At 42.0% G+C, this 17144-nt stretch overlaps 1 protein-coding gene across 2 annotated transcripts in view; it reads right to left on the reverse strand.

The window, feature by feature from the left end:
* LOC126248964 (sodium-coupled neutral amino acid transporter 9-like) overlaps positions 1 to 16464 on the reverse strand; it is a 356283-nt gene extending 339819 nt beyond the window's left edge. For both annotated transcript variants that reach the window (XM_049950515.1, XM_049950514.1), the window contains exon 1: positions 16333 to 16464. In XM_049950515.1, the coding sequence (XP_049806472.1) occupies positions 16333 to 16454 (122 nt within the window). In that variant the 5' untranslated portion in view covers positions 16455 to 16464. The remainder of the gene's footprint in view (positions 1 to 16332) is intronic.
* Positions 16465 to 17144: the final 680 nt, after the last annotated feature.

Below are 17144 nucleotides of genomic sequence, written 5' to 3' on the forward strand. Positions count from 1 at the left end.
AGTCCACAGCCACTACCCATCACATTCTATCAGTTGTCAAATTTGCTTAAGTCGCGAGAATTTCAAATTTCCAACAGACGGATTTCACCCAACGGTATCTCTCTCTATACTAAATGTGTTTAAAAAGTCATAGAAAGAAGAAAGCTAAAAATATGAACAAAATACACTTTTACTGTACAGGGAGATTATAATTAAAGTTAAACTTTCACACCACTGTATAAATAACACCACTGGTCAGAATGACGTCAAATTGCAACGGAATATTTTCGGAAAAGGGCGAAAACGTATGGCAGCACAAAAATAAATAGTTCCAAAATGTAGCAATAGATGGCTCTGTAAGCATCATAATTTAATAGTGGTCGACTACAAATGACAAATGAATCATACAACAATGCCTAAGGTGTACGTTTGACGTTAAACAAACTGTACTACTCAGTGCGCTAGGGTGTACAGGTGTGATACTGTTAGTTCCATAAGCCCATCCACCACGGCAAGGTCATATCACATCGGATGGCAGAGATCGGTTTTTAATTGTCCTAAGGCCAAAAACCGCATAAAAAGCGTCACTCACATATGTTTTTAATTGTCCTGAGCACAAAAACCGTATAAAAAGCATCAGTCACATCGGTTTTTAATTGACCTGAGGCCAAAACGGCACCAAAAGCATCAATAAAAATCAAATCGGATTATTAATTTCCGTATGAAATGTTCAATATGCTGTCCACCGTTTTCGGCAACAAGTTGAAATCGCAAAACAGCATGTTTCACAACAGATCGAAGTGTTTCCGGGGTCACGTTCAGAATGTGTTGCACAGTACGTGATTCCAATGCAGCTAAGTTTGCAATCGGAACACTAAACACAACATCTTCCAGATAGCCCCACAGCCAGAAGTCACACGGATTAAGATCAGGTGATCGGGACGACCAGGCTGTAGGGAAATAGCGGCTGATAATTCTAGCATTTCCGAAATGGCGCTTCAGCAGCTGCTTAACTGGATTTGCAATGTGCGGAAATTCCATGTAAAAATGATCCCATCCACACATCCACGCTGTTGGAGCGCTAGAATGACGTGATTGCGCAAAAGACGCTCATAACACCTACCAGTGACGGTACAAGTAACAGGACCGTAAGCACCTGACTCTTCGAAAAAATATGGCTCTATGATAAATGATGCCGTAAATCCGCACCACACAGTGACCTTTTCAGGATGAAGTGGTGCTGGTTGGTTGTGTGTGGATTTTCCGTTGCTCATATTCGACAATTCTGTGTATTGACATATCCTGTCAGATGGAAGTGGGCTTCGTCTGCCCACAAAATCTTCCAGGGCCAATCGTTGTCTACTTCCATGCGAACAAGAAATTCTACAGCAAAGGTCTCTCTTGCTGGCAGGTCAACAGGAAGCAACTCGTGCACATGAGTAATTTTGAAAGGATAGCAAAGAAAGATGTTTCGTAGGATTTTACGCACCGTGCTCGTGGAGATGTCCAATGTTCGGGCAATTCTCCGTGCATTACACGTTTGCACACCACCACTTGTCTGTTCCTGCATTGCTGTGGCCGCTGCTTCCACTGACGTCGAATCAATTCGTTTCCTCCTTATACCAGGCTGCACACCAAAAGAACCCGTCTTTTCGAATTTCCTAATTATTTTGCGGTAGCGTTCTCGCTTCCCGCGCCCGGGTTCCCGGGTTCGATTCCCGGCGGGGTCAGAGATTTTCTCTGCATCGTGATGACTGGATGTTGTGTGATATCCTTAGGTTAGTTGGGTTTAAGTAGTTCTAAGTTCTAGGGGACTGATGACCATAGATGTTAAGTCCCATAGTGCTCAGAGCCATTTGAGCCATTTGAGTCCTAATCATTTTCTCCAGATCCACGGCCTTTTTTCAAACCCTTCAGTGTCCGGAACTTATGCAGAGCGACGTGTGCACAGTCATCATTCTTGTAATACAGCTTTGCAAGCAGAGCGTGATCTTGCATTGAGACAGTCATGGCGAACGTCGCAGACGCGAAAGGAGGAAAAACCGTGCACCCGGTGTGTTTATACCAACTTCATTGGGTCGTGCGCATGACAGGTGTTTTCATTTACGTGTTCTGACACGTACAGCGCTATCTATTCATCAACTTTCACACTACTTTTTTTTCTTCTACCATACGTTTTCCACTTCTCCGATAATATTCCGATGCAGTTTGACGTCATTCTGACCAGTGGTGTTATTTCCACAGCGTTTTGAAAGTTTGACTTTAGTTATAATCACCCTGTATATACAGATCAGCCAGAACAGTATGCCCACCTAACTAATAGCCGGTATGTTCACTTTTGGCACGGATAACAGCGACGACGCGTCGTGCCATGGAAGCAATGAAGCCTTGGTAGGTCACTGGAGGGAGCTGGCGCCACATCTGCTTACACAAGTCACCTGATTCCCGTGAATTCCGCGCAGAGGGGGCGATAGGCACTGACGCCGCGTTCAGTCACATCCCAGATGTGTTCGATCGGATTCAGATCCGGCGTGTTGGGGAGGCCAGCACATCGAATGGAACTCGCCACTGTGTTGCTCGAACCGCTCCATCACAGTCCTGGGCTTGTGACATAGCGCATTATCTTGTTGAAAATTGACACTGCCGTTGGGAAACATGATCGTCGTGAAGGGGTCTACATGGCTGCAACCAGTGTACGATATTCCTTGATCGTCATGTTGCCTTGCACGAGCTCCACTGGACCAATGGATGCCCACGTGAAGGTTCCCCAGAGCATACTGGAGTCGCCGAAAGCTTGTCTCCGTCCCACAGTACAGGCGCCAAGGAGCTATTCTCCTGGAAGACAACTGATTCGCGCCCTCCCATCGGCATGACGAAGAAGGTATCGGGATTCATCAGATCATGAAATGCTCTGCCACTGCGCCAACGTCCTGTCCGATCATCACTTGGCCATTTCAGAATCGTAGTTGACAAATTCGTTGTGTTAACATTGGCGACACACTTGTACTCTGCCCAGCATTAAAGTCTGTTGTTAGCTCCGCCACAGTTCGCCGCCTGTCCTGGTTTACATGTCTGCCCATCTTGCAACTTCCGACATCTGTCTGTAATGACGGGTGGCCTGCCAAACCCACAACTTATGTATATAGAAGCTACCAATAAACGCGTCCTTAAGAATCGATCTAACCACTTATTCCATACTTCTTTGGATGTACTGAACAGGGTAGCTCAGTGGCAAGAGACTAGTTTCGTATTCGTAAAGTCGGTGATTCCAATCCCCGTCTAATCCTCCAGATTTAGGTTCTTTGTGATTTCCCTAAATTGCTTAAAGGGAATGGCCGGGTGGTTCCTTTGAAACGCCACGGCCAGTTTCCTTCATCAATCCGAGTTTGTGCTCCGTGTACAATAACCTCGTCATCGACTGGACGTTAAACTCCAGTAGTCCTTCCTTCTCCTATGGTTGTCCCTGAGGGTTGTCTGGCCTACACTGGATCAAATTCTTTGCACAGACGGTGATGATTTGCAAAAAAGCTGAATCTCGACCACATTTTTCAATTAAACCTCTGTCAGTTTCTGTCTGTGTTGCCTTCTGCTTTCCACCAATTTGTGCGGTAGAAATTACGCACAGTCCTACTGCTCTCCCAAATACTTGTGAGTGGTAGCTTTAATAATGCCTTTGCTAATCTCCAATCCCTGTGATGTTACACTCGGAGGCTTTCTTGGTAGGAAGGATGCAACGTGTTACCTTGCATAGACAGTCATCGACAGATGTAGAAGTAACTTAGGGTGTGTCCCTGGGAAGCGTGTTGGGACCCTTACTTTTAATTTTTTATGTTAATGACCTTGTAGAACTCCGCTGCGCGGGCCTCAAGCCCGAGGCCTCGCCATACAAGACGTGAGGAAGGAGGAAAGGGAGGAGTAACAACCTCGTTAAAAAACCAAGGTTCACCTGGTCCGGGTGATAGTACCTTGTAAGGGCTCCTTGCTAGGACTACAGTGAAGACCTCAACGGTAGTGAAGGCGGAGGGAATAGTTCTCGGTACGGGGGAACTAGCGGAAAAGTCAACCAAAGAAAAATCCACTTGGCGTCTGTCTTGAAACAAACGGCTGAGTGTCCAACAGTGGTGCGGCTGAAGGCCGTTCCTCGGATCTAACAACCTCGAGTAGAATCATTAGGGGACTTGTTCCCCCAACCCAATAAACAAAGGGACTTGTTCCCCCAACCCAAGAAACAATCAACAATGGATACGCACCTTGTAAGAGATTTTACCCCAGGGAGTAACCGATCTCCAATTTCTAAGGAAATTAAAAGTAGGTATTCGGATTCTGAGGGCCTACAGCAATGTGAGAAGAATGAGTCGGAACATCCTGAAACTTGCCCTCAGAAAGCAACAAATAAAATTAAACCCAAAACTATAAACTATCTGGCAACTTTCAACGTAAACTCACTTCTAAAAACAGGAAAGCTTAAAACGTTAATAAATTTTAAAACAGAAAAATATAATGATAACAGCACTTCAAGAAACAACGTATACTGATGAACATTCATTTGATTCAGAGGGATTCAGAATCTTCTAAAGGAAACCGGGAAAAAGAGTTGTGAAGAACGTACCCCAGTTTGGAACAGGATTCATTGTAAACCAAAATATATTAAACTCAATAGTAGAGTTTAAATCTATCAATGAAAGACTTTCAACGTTAACCTTCAAATCAGTAAACAAACTGTATACCATTGTAAATACACATGCACGAACAAATGAGAAAAACGGAACACAAAAAGAACAAACAAATTTTTTTTGCAGGAACTGTCAAACACCTTAGACCAGATTTCATTCAAAAACACAATAATATTCCTGGGAGACTTTAATGCTCAAATCGGCAAAGAACGTCATCATCAATCCATATTAGGCAAATTCTGTTGTGGCGTAACAAGACAGCCACGCCACTCGGAAGTAGCCGAAAGGCACGCGTTAACTCACGCAGGCTAGTAGATAGGTCTGAAACAGGATACGTAATGAATGCTATAAAGAAAAGTACGTAGCTCCTGGAATACTTAACTTTAATCCATCCTTGTGGTACATCGCTCTTGACGATACAAGTGAGACTCTTTAGATACAAGCTATGTAATGCTAATGGCGCCTTGCTAGGTCGTAGCCATTGACTTAGCTGAAGGCTATTCTAACTATCGGCTCTGCAAATGAGCGAGGCTTCGTCAGTGTGCATCGCTAGCTAAGTCGTCCGTACAACTGGGGCGAGTGCTAGTAAGTCTCTCGAGACCTGCCGTGTGGTGGCGCTCGGTCTGCGATCACTGTCAGTGGCGACACGCGGGTCCGACATGTACTAATGGACCGCGGCCGATTTAAAGCTACCACTAGCAAGTGTGGCGTCTGGCGGTGACACCACAAATTCCCTGCACATAAGAGAACCAATGCAAATGGAGAAGGACTTATTAGTTTATGCAGAGAACATGACATAGTTCTAAAATCTACATTTTTTAAAAAAACTCTCTAGGAAACAAACTACATGGGTATTCCCGAATCCAGTCTGTGGGGGGAAAAAACTTGACCATGTTGCTCTAAGCAGACAATCTACATCAGAGATACTCAATGTAAAAGTTGCTAAGAGTGCAGATTTAGATTCAGATCACTATCTATCTACAGTTAAATTCAAAATTAGGCCAATATATAAAAGAAAGACCCAATATCAACCTAAAAAGTTTGACACTCAGAAATTAACTAAGGAAGATAATTTCAGGACACTTTTGGAAAAGTGAAAGTCTAAAACATGGGAACAACTTCACAAAGACATAGTACAGACAGCAGAAGAAACCATTCTCCTTATCAAAAACTGGAAACATGTCTGGTGGAATGCTGAGAGTGACGAACTAATCCTAACAAGACAACGAGCCTGGAACATATGGAATGCAAATAAAATTGATAAAAATAGGATCTCCCTAAAAGAAGCACGGAAGCAAGCATCAAAAGGCCTTAAAAAGATCAAAGTACAATACATGAAAGACCAACTAGCATCAATAGACTCCAACTTCAAACAGAACAAACTACGGACTTCCACAAAAGTTTCAAAAGTAGCTTCGAGAAATACACTCCACCCAGTCTATTTTTTACGGGCCCAAAAATGCAGAAAACTGCATATAATAACACATAGAACTGTAGAATACTTGCCGAATACTTTGAAGAACTACGTAACTGTGATCCGCCGAAAGAAAAATTTAATTTCGATATTGTAAACCCAACACCACCAGACTCAAAGCCACCAACCACAGAATACATAAAAGAGATCATAAAATACCTTAAAAATAGTACAGCACCTGCAGAGGATAATATAGTTGCTAAACTATGGAAGTACTCTAGTGACAACATGATACAATGTCTATCAGAAATACTCAAATAAATCTGGTCAACACACAGCTTACCACCAGAATGGACATTTATACTAATACATCCACTACATAAAAAGGGAAGAAAACAGACCCTAGTAATTATAGGGAAACCTCCCTCTTACCAGTGGCCTGTAAGATCTTGTCTAAGGCGCCTTGAAAAAGAGCAGAAGAAATACTTGACAAACAGCTAGGAGAGTATCAGGCTGGATTTAGAAAGGGAAGGTGATGTGCACAACAAATATTAAACTTAAAGAACATAATAGAAATGAGGAAAATCAGGAACTTAAAATATGTAATTACTTTTGTGGATTTTAAAAAAGCCTATGATTCAATTGACAGAAATACACTGCTTGATATCTTAAAAGAATTGGGACTCGATACTAAAACAACTGAAATAATTAAAGTAACTTTGACAAATACAAAATCGCCGGCCGGTGTGGCCGAGCGGTTCTAGGCGCTACAGTCTGGAACCATGCGATCGCTACGGTCGCAGGTTCGAATCCTGCCTCGGGCATGGATGTGTGTGCTGTCCTTAGGTTAGTTAGGTTTAATAAGTTCTGGGGGACTGATGACCTCAGAAGTTAAGTCCCATAGTGCTCAGAGCCATTTTTTTGAGTTAAGTCCCATAGCGCTCAGAGCCATTTGAACCATTTGAACAAATACAAAATCGAAAGTAAAATTTAGAGGAGAGCTTTCAAAATCGTTTGAGGTGTCCGACAGGGAGATGGTCTGTCACCTCTGCTTTTCAAATGTGTGTTAGAGAAGGTAGTTCGAGAATGGAGGAAGGCCATCAATACTAAAGGGATTCAACTAGGAAGGAATCCAAACAAGATCACTGTAGACTGTTTAGCCTTCGCAGAAGACATGATATTGATTACAGATTCACTAGATAATGCCCACGAACAAATAAGAGAACTGCAAAGGAAGCAGCCAAAGTAGGACTACAAATATCCTTTGGAAAAACAAAGTTCATGACAAACATCTGTGATAATCCTCAAAATATTGCAGTTAACAACAATACAATACACAAAACAGATTCCTTTAAATACCTTGAAGAGTAGATTACATACAATGCAAAAGAAAAGATAGCTATATAATCTAGAGCGCACAAAATGGAAAGAGTGTTTCATATGACCAAAAACGTTGATAACAAAAAATACTTGTCCTGGAGCACGAAATTAAGACACTACCAAACAGTGGCCAAGCCTGAAGCTCTGTATGCGGCAGAAACACTTAATCTGGCAAGAAATGGAGATCTTGAGAAACTAGAGAAGGTCGAAAGAAGAATTTTAAGGAAAATACGGAGCTAAAAGAAACGATAATGCTGAATACAGGTTAAAACCAAACAGAGAGCTATACCTGAAAACTGAAAAACTAACTAATGTAATGAGGAACAGAAGACTACATTTTTTTGGGCTTATATTCAGAATGGATAACAACACATAAACCAAGCGGATATTAACATTACTCAATGGTTACAAATCCAAGCCCGCATGGTTCAAAGAGACTGAAAAGGACATGGAAAACGCTGGAATTACAACAGACAAAATAGAAAACAGAACACATTTCAGAAAGGCAGTTCAAAAAGCAGAATTTCAGGAGAGAAAGAAAACAACTAGACGAAAGTGTACTGAAGAAGAAAGGGAACAACTCTCTTAAAGGATGAAGCAAATATGGAAACTAAGGAACTCTAATACAACGAAGAGTAGTCAAAGTTGATTCATCGTACCTTCCAAATGGGTTATTCGAAAGAAGAAGAATAATGGGCTTGTAGAAAATATTAATAGTAACCTCAGACTCTTCGCAGATGATGCGGTCATCTGTAACGAAGTATTTTCTGAAAAAAGCTGAACAAATATTCAGTCGGATCTTGATAAGATTAGCAACTTTTTAAATGTTCAGAAATGTAGAATTTTGCACTTTATGAAACGAAAAAAATAGTTTCCTATGCGTATAGTATCAACAAGTCACAATTGGGATCGGTCAGCTCATAGAAATGCACTGTGTAGAGATATGAAATGATATGATCATATTGGCTCAGTCGTAGGTAAAGCAGGTGGCAAACATCGGTTCATTGGTAGAATACTAGAAAATGCAGTCTGCGTACAAAGGAGATTGCTAACAAACACATGTGTGAGCCTTCCTAGGATATTGTTCCAGTGCGTGGGACCGATACCAAATAGTGCTAGCAAGAGGCATTGAATGATTGAATGTATACATAAAAGGGCAGTACTAATGGTCACAGTTTTGTTTGATTCACAGGAGAGTGTCACGGTGATGCTACAAAAACTGATATAGCAGAACTTGAACAGTGAAGCAAATTACTCCATGGAAGTTGACTTAGAAAGTCTCAGAAACCACCTTTAAATGATGAATCACCGAATATGCAACAAATTCCTACGTATCGCTCCCGTTGCAGTAGTGAGGACAAGACTGGATTAATTACGGCGCGTAAAGAGGTATTTAAACAGTCGTCCTTCACGTGCTCCATACGTGACTGGGACGAGAAGAAGCCCTAGTATGTAGTACAATGGGAAGTACTTCTGTTATGCACTACACTATGAGTTGCAGAGTGTGGTTGGATATTTAGATGTAAATGTAGTCAGTGTTTTTGTGCGAGGATAGGTTACACTGTGGAAGGACGGCGGAGGAAACTTTCTGGACTCATACCCCTTGAATGCATTACTATGACGAAAGCTATCGTTGTTATTGGAAGAAAAGCGCAAAGGAGCCTACACAAATTTAAAAATTTTGTACACTAGTATACTATTAACGGTTTCCACGGTTGACTGTGCTCGCAAAAGCGAATCGCTGACAGCCAAGAGACGTGGATTCGGGAATTTCATTGATCTTCACTCTGTGTAGCCTTCGTCCGTGTGATGTCATATATCTCACAGACAGGCTCACCATTATGGCAGATTACGAAAGTAACTGTTCTGCTTTGATCTTAATGATAACAGGCTCAAAGAGCACCCTGTAATTACTCGGTACAACAGAATGATATTTTCAAAAATTGATGAAATGCAGAGGAGGCATTGGAAAAAAAATAGCATTTCTCGCCTGGGAACCAAAGGTTAGAAGTGCGAAATATTTGCAGCACTATTGGTAAGAGTCATTTCTTTTCCGTTCTTGCAATAACAAATTTTGCTCAAATTTCGTGAGTTAAATAAAATACTACATTAGTTAATGCTGTACAGCAGCAACAAGCCACAAATTGGTTTTAGATTATTTGGTTGAAAAAGCAGGGAAGAGTGTTGTGCCTGGGAATACTTCTTAGACTTTCGTCTCTAGGAAGCCCTGTAATAGAAATTTCAAATATTTTGTTATTCCATTTTTAAATCAGAGTATTCACTTACTGTATTCTGAAGTTACAAAAATTGTTCCCAAAAATTAAGGCTTTTTTCAAATGTGAAAAAATGTTGCAAGGTACAACTTGGTAATATTTCAATAACGTAATCTAAAACCGGTTTGTAGCTGGTTGCTGCTGTACGCCATTAACAATCTATATCACATAAGTCACGGTCTTGAAACATGCCTTCATCTGACAAAACAGCGTTGTATTACGGTAGGTTTCAGAACAGATTAACGTTCAGCTAACAATCATTGGCCAAAATAACTACCGCCAACTTACTCCAGTAGACGAGTACCCGTCTCAGTCGTTGTTAAGGACTACAAGCTGGTGTGTAACTGCAGTTCGAGCTCCTCCAGAAGTTTAGGCACGGCATTTTGCAGTACGCTTAAATACGATGAACAATTCAAGAGCACTGGTAACGTGTTTAATATAATGTGGTGGTCTTCAAAAGATGTGGGCCAAATATTTACTGAGAATTTTACATGGTAATATTTCTAACGAGCAGTGTGTAAATTTTCAGCGACCCTTATGAGGCTATGGTGGGAGTCAAAAATATTCTTCCTTGTGCGTCAACAGATCAAGCGAAGTGATGCAGTCAAAAATATTGAACTCACGCTCGGGACGACTGCCATTCAAATACCCTCCCAGTGACCTACAGCTACTCTTTTCCTTGGTTTCCCTAAGTCACTTACGGCTAATGCCACAACGGTTCCTTTAAAAAGGCCATAACCGATATCTTTTCCCATCACTGTTAAATCTGAACTTGTTTGTATGCACAACGAAAAGATGTAATAGAACGAACAGTTAAAACTATTCTCCCTTCAGCTTGCACGGTCAACGTACTATTTGCAACAAACCAACAGTCTTTTTAGTTTGGAAGCGGCCACACGCCCACTGGAAATCAGTTTTTGAAGCACGCGTTGGAATGTGATTCTAGACTCAAGTTGTTCGGTGGCTATATGGCTTGCAGGCAAAAAGAAAGGCCTAGATGATAACTGACTTATAATCTCTCGCATTAATTGCATGGTTCTTCGCGACAATCCTCGTGAATGTGAGTTCAAATGGCTCTGAGCACTATGGGACTTAACATCTGTGGTCATCAGTCCCCTAGAACTTAGAACTACTTAAACCTAACTAACCTAAGGATATCACACACATCCATGCCTGAGGCAGGATTCGAACCTGCGACCATAGCGGTAGCGCGGTTCCAGACTGAAGCGCCTAGAACCGCTCGGCCACACGGGCCGGCCTGAATGAGAGTATTCTTGGGTGATGACTGGGTGTTATTACCATAGATTTTGTTGCCCTTAACGCATACATGATACATATAATCATAGCAATGCTACAAACATTTGCACCAACTGAAGTCGTTACAGCAATCTGCCATCGCTAAATTTGAAAGTGGTTACTACGTAACTACATATTATAAATGGAGATTTATATTTTTTATTTTTATTTATTTATTTATTTATTTTTGCTTTTCTTCTGCTATGTTTGAATGAATTTGAAAAAAATAGAAGTGTACCGTTGGTAGTGAGAGAAGACCAGTGTGTAAAATGAACAAGTTGTAATTTTAGTAACAGTCTGCTGATTGATTTTGTATGCACAAAGCACTGTAGAGTAAAGGAATGAGTCAGTAGAATCAAACGCGCTTTCCTCCGGCTCTTGACCGGTAGCGTTAGCTTGACCTTGGTTTAGACAGCCACTTGAATTTCAGATGCTTGGCCTGGCGCGCGTGAAGATCTCCGGCGTTCTCACAATTTTCGTTCAAAAATACGCAACAAAAGAATATAAAAGAGCAAACAGCGCTTAGAACGAAAATAACGTGTCCCACGGACAGGATAGGTAAATCCCTAATAAGTCATCAACGGTAGGTTACTTTTATCTACAAGTGTTCCAGAAACGAAATATGTAGGCGAATCTTAGCAAGAAAACGTGAAGGAACGGTTAACTTCAAGCAGTTCGCAAATTACGAATAGTATCGAAGACACTGTAAGAGAAAGGTTAACTGATTAATAATTACTTGCGCATACTAGCTTAAAGTAGAGAGAGGTTGCTCAAGTGTATTTCGTAGTAAAGACAAGTCCAGTAGTGCACCATAAAAACTGAAAGTGGAGTGCCATTCCGCGAAGACTCTCCGACAAGACCTAACTGGAACTCACATCAAATAAACATGTTACGAGCTGTAGAAGCGCGTGTCCTTGCATGCGGGAGAACGCTGCTTTAGATCCTCGTCTGGCCATTCAGATTTAGGTTTTCTGTGATGTCCGTAAAGCACTTTAGCCAAATGTCAGGATGGTTCCCCAGCCCTCCCTTAATCGAGCTCGTGATCTGTATCTAAGACCTCGTTGACGGCGGGTCTAGTCTTCCTTCTCCCTTTATACCACTTGTTACGGAAATACAAATGAGGAAGAAACTGATTAGCCAACCCAACGACATAACTGTATGAGTGAGGATGGCCAGTAGAAAACACGTAAAAGTGAGAAGCACATTACATCCTCTGCGTGGAGATTTGATCGTTTATAGGCAAATACAGAAGTCCAACCATATCACTGATGTTTGCTGAACAGTGAGTTGCTGCATAGTAAGGGCTACGTGACTTAATATATGTACCGGGAAAGCACCATGCCTGTCCATATGTGCACGAGAATTAGCTAATTAAGTACTGACGCGTGCCAGAAATCATTTGTAGAACATACTGTAGCGATGAGGGACGTTTCGTTAAGGAGCTATTTAACATTTTGCTGCAGTTAAAGAAATTTACAAGAGGTTAGAGACAAGACTTAAAATAGGAAACGGTACCTCCCGAGTAATAAGACCAACCAAAGGCGTTAGACTAGGGTGCTGTATTGTACCTCCTCTGTTTCAGTACTGTCTGAACGAAGTTCTTAAAGAATAGATCAAAATGCGTGGCGGAATCGGCCTAGACGTAGATGGGGATTACCTGTCGAGTTTACTATTCGCCGATGGTCAAGTAGTATTGGCTGAAAATGATTATGAAATATGTATATGATGAAGAAAATCTTAGAAACATACGATGAGGTCGGACTAACATTAATTTTTAAACAATATCTCTCTCTCGGAAGTAAACAACATGACGTCAGCATAGATGGAAAACTATTGAAGCACGTCAAAATTATAAATATCTGCGAACTATAATCTCAGATCAGGGTTCGAATAAACTAGAAATAAGGAAGAGGACAATACACGCTAAAAAAGCAATCAATAAGCTGAATTCTCTCCACTGGTCATATAAAATTAATAAAAACGCAAGAAAAAAGGTTAATACAAAGTATTTGTTGTATAGAGCGGAAACCTGGGAAGTGACAAAAGAAGTAGACGAAAATTTGAAGCAGCGCAAATGGATATTATTAGAAGAATTTCAATGTGAGAGAAGATGCCAAATACAAAAAACTGGAAACCGATGAAAACTTCCACGTACATCACCGAAGAAGTGGAAAGACGACGTTTAAAACTGTGTGGGTATGTGATTCGGAGATAAACATGTTGGCAACCTCCATACAAGAGGAAAACGGGAAGACCCTTTGCAGAATGAAAAAATCAGGTGATGAAGGATATGTAACGAAGAAATTTGAAAGATCATTAACGAAAGGATCGAGAGGCTTGGATACGGATTTGCGAGCAACGGCCTAAAGAACTGTCAAAAACTCGCAAAAGGAAAATTGTATTGATAAGTTTTGGCCATTTACGTGTGAGTGTATATAATAGTGATGTGGTCAAGAAGAAAGAGTTTCAGTTCGTTTTAAAATTAACTTTCCTGTATGTAAGGAACTTTATATGCCGGCCGAAGTGGCCGTGCGGTTCTAGGCGCTGCAGTCTGGAACCGCGAGACCGCTGCGGTCGCAGGTTCGAATCCTGCCTCGGGCATGGATGTGTGTGATGTCCTTAGGTTAGTTAGGTTTAACTAGTTTTAAGTTCTAGGGGACTAATGACCTCAGCAGTTGAGTCCCATAGCGCTCAGAGCCATTTGAACTTTTTTTTTTTTTAACTTTATGTCATTGGACTGATGTTCAAAGATTGATGTCGTCGCACAAAAATTCGCGGGGTAAAACGTTGTTTCGGCAGAAGCAAAAAAGCTTGAGTAGAGAACACGTTATCATAGTTCCGATTCTTCGCAATGAGGGCCCTAAATGTCCCCGAGACCGCCTCAGCTCAGTCCTGGATACCAAATGCACTATCGATTAAGTTTGGCACGCCGGGCTCTACTAAAAGTATAATGACTCGAGATCAACCCAGATCACAATGAAGCAATTGACGAGTGCGCTGGATGACAGTCTGACAGGAGTCTGTGTTGACGAGAATCAGTAGACTCGCAAGTAACCATCATCTCGTCTGAACGTCATTCCTAGAAATTTGGGTACGCACACAGTAAATAGGCCGAAGTAACGAAAATTAATTATAACCACCATGTGCTGTGGTGCCTCTTGCGTCCATCTAGAAAACGTAATGATTTTACTATTTTATATTTCTAGTTTTTACTGAGTTTAACGAAGGCGATGTTGGCCTGATATATTCGACGAAGCCCTTCGGCTACACTGACTAAAGGATTCTTCTAAGAAATACCAAATTAAGGTATTTGCTCTTTCAATAATTGATCTTTTTATACATGCTTATAGGTTATCCAAGTCTAGACAACGCGATCGCGATTCTTAAATAGATGTATTTGTTCTGTTTTCTACGTAGATAACCTGAAGATGCCTAAATAAGGCGAAACGCGTCGTTGAAAAATAAAAAAATAAAATTGCAACCAAGACTGTTTTTAACCAATACTGTTAAGCACTGGTTTGCTGTATGCCACATATGGATTGGAAGAATTGCTATAACGCGTCTAGATTAACAACAATGAACTATTTAATTTACAAGGGAACCTCCCCATCGCACCCCCCCCCCCCCCCCGCCCCGTCAGATTTAGTTATAAGTTGGCACAGTGGATAAGCCTTGAAAAACTGAACACAGATCAATCGAGAAAACAGGAAGAAGTTGTGTGGAACTATGAAAAAAATAAGCAAAATATACAAACTTAGTAGTCCATGCGCAAGATATGCAACGTGAAGGACAATGTAAGCTCACGAGCGCCGTGGTCCCGTGGTTAGCGTGAGCAGCTGCGGAACGAGATGTGCTTGGTTAAAGTCTTCCCTCGAGTGAAAAGTTTAATGTTTTATTTTCAGACAATTATTATCAGTCCGTTCGTTCATTGACGTCTCTGTTCACTGTAATAAGTTTAGTGTCTGTGTTTTGCGACCGCACCGCAAACTTGCAGTTCGGAAAATATTCATTGACCTTGTTATTGAAGTCGCGAGCTATATCTGCTGGATTTATATTGCCCACGGAATACATCTCACGTATTTAATGCACTCTCATCCAAAGTAGCAAAAAGTCAACTGCCAGCCGGGGAGCCTCGTTAGCAGGAACACTCTCTCTTCCGTGCGCTGTAGTCGACTGTTTCGATGTTTGTTTAGCTGTAGCGTCCCCAAACTACGGCGCAGTTACCTCGCATCGGACGGACGGACGGACAGATAATAATTGTCTGAAAATAAAAAATTAAACTTTGCACCTGAGGGAAGACTTGAACCAAGGACCTTTCATTTCGCAGCTGCTCACGCTAACCACGGGACCACGGCGCTCCTGCGTTCGGACAATCCTTGAAGTTGCCTATCTTACGCATGGACTACTCAGTTTGTATATTTTGCTTATTTTTTCATAGTTCCACACAACTTCTTCCTGTTTTCTCCATTGCCCTGTGTTCAGTTTTTCAGGGCTTATCCACTGTGCCAACTTATAACTAAATCTGAGGGGGGGGGTGCGATGGGGAGGTTCCCTTGTTAGTTTAAAGACCTCATTCTCGTTTTCTCCTCTGAAAATTGTTTATTTATGAACTCCACGACAGCAGTTTCGGCCCTTGGCCATTTTCAAATGGAACACTGACTAAAAGTTTCGTGCTTTACATTTCAAATGGCTCTGAGCAGTATCGGACTTAACATCGAGGTCATCAGTCCTCTAGAACTTAGAACTACTTAAACCTAATTAACCTAAGGACATCACACACATCCAAACCCGAGGCAGGATTCGAACCTGCGACCATAGCGGTCGCGCGGTTCCAGACTGAAGCGCCTAGAACCGCTCAGCCACACCGGCCGGCACTACATTTCAAAACTTAAAGATATTGTACAGTGGATACAAGTCAAACTCGTATGGCCCACTAAGTGTGCAACGTTTTTTTTTTTTTGTTTTTTTTTTTTCCACAAAGGATTTCACAAACTATATATTTACAACCTCTGGAGATGGACCATAGGACGATGACATTTATACATTCTCTGAGTTTTTAAATGTTTAAAAATTTGAGCAATGTTCCACTTCGAAACGGACGACGGCGGAAACTGAAATTGTGGGTTATATAAACAAATTATTTCAATAGACAAGGGGGGCCAGCCTGTCTTTTAAAACGTTTCAACGGCCGTGGATCCCACCGAGAAAAAAGGGTGTTGCGCGTACGAATAGGCACTTCGTTAACGAGAGAATACGTGTACGCCTGGAGATGAGCGAGACACCATTTTGCAAGCCGCGGCATTTTGAGAATACTCGCCCGAAACTGCGGCGGCTGGCGTGGCTGGCGTCGGACGAGAGCAGCGGCTGCGACTCGCTGCCCGAGTCGGAGTGGTCGGCGAGGCGGCGGCCGTTCCTGCGCGCGCCCATCTTGTCGTACATGCTGCCGCTGCCAGGGAGCCACTGCCCGCTCCTGCCTGCCTGCCGGCCGCGCCTCGCCGCGCCCCGCCGCGCCGCGCCTTGCATAACGACGGCCAGCGCCTCTGCTGCCCTGCTGACACGGGTCCACGCTCTCGCCTCACAAATAACATCGCTTCTCTTCCTTACCGGGCCACTGACAGTGCGTATTATTCCTTCGTCCCGTAAACCACCTCGACCTCGTGGTTTATCCATTTCTACGTATACATCCACCGTCCGATCAAAAGCATCTGGAAACTTGCTAGTGGATAATATGGGGTGTGTCCTCCCTTAGCCTCTACGAAAGCTTCAACTCTACTGGGGATACTTTCAGTGAGGTGTCTGGATGTCTGTGCAGGAATGCTAGCTCATTCTTCCTCAAGAGAGGATGTAGTGTAGGGTGACCAAATTATTTTCGGTGAAAACCGGGACACATTCACCCGGGTGCCAATGGACACCTCATTTCACATGTACCCAGGTTTCTTAATTTTAAATATTAATGTTTTGTTGATACATTTTGTTAACCCGATTATTATAACTAATAAGAGGATACAAAAGATTGATATAATCTAGATTATCTGTATAATTAATGACATTTAATAAACGTATACAGTAATAAAGAAATGTATTACGATTTTACATAATTTTACAGCCATTCAACTTTTAATCAATTAA

The sequence above is a fragment of the Schistocerca nitens genome, chromosome 3 (assembly GCF_023898315.1).
Source record: "Schistocerca nitens isolate TAMUIC-IGC-003100 chromosome 3, iqSchNite1.1, whole genome shotgun sequence".
NCBI lineage: Eukaryota > Metazoa > Arthropoda > Insecta > Orthoptera > Acrididae > Schistocerca > Schistocerca nitens.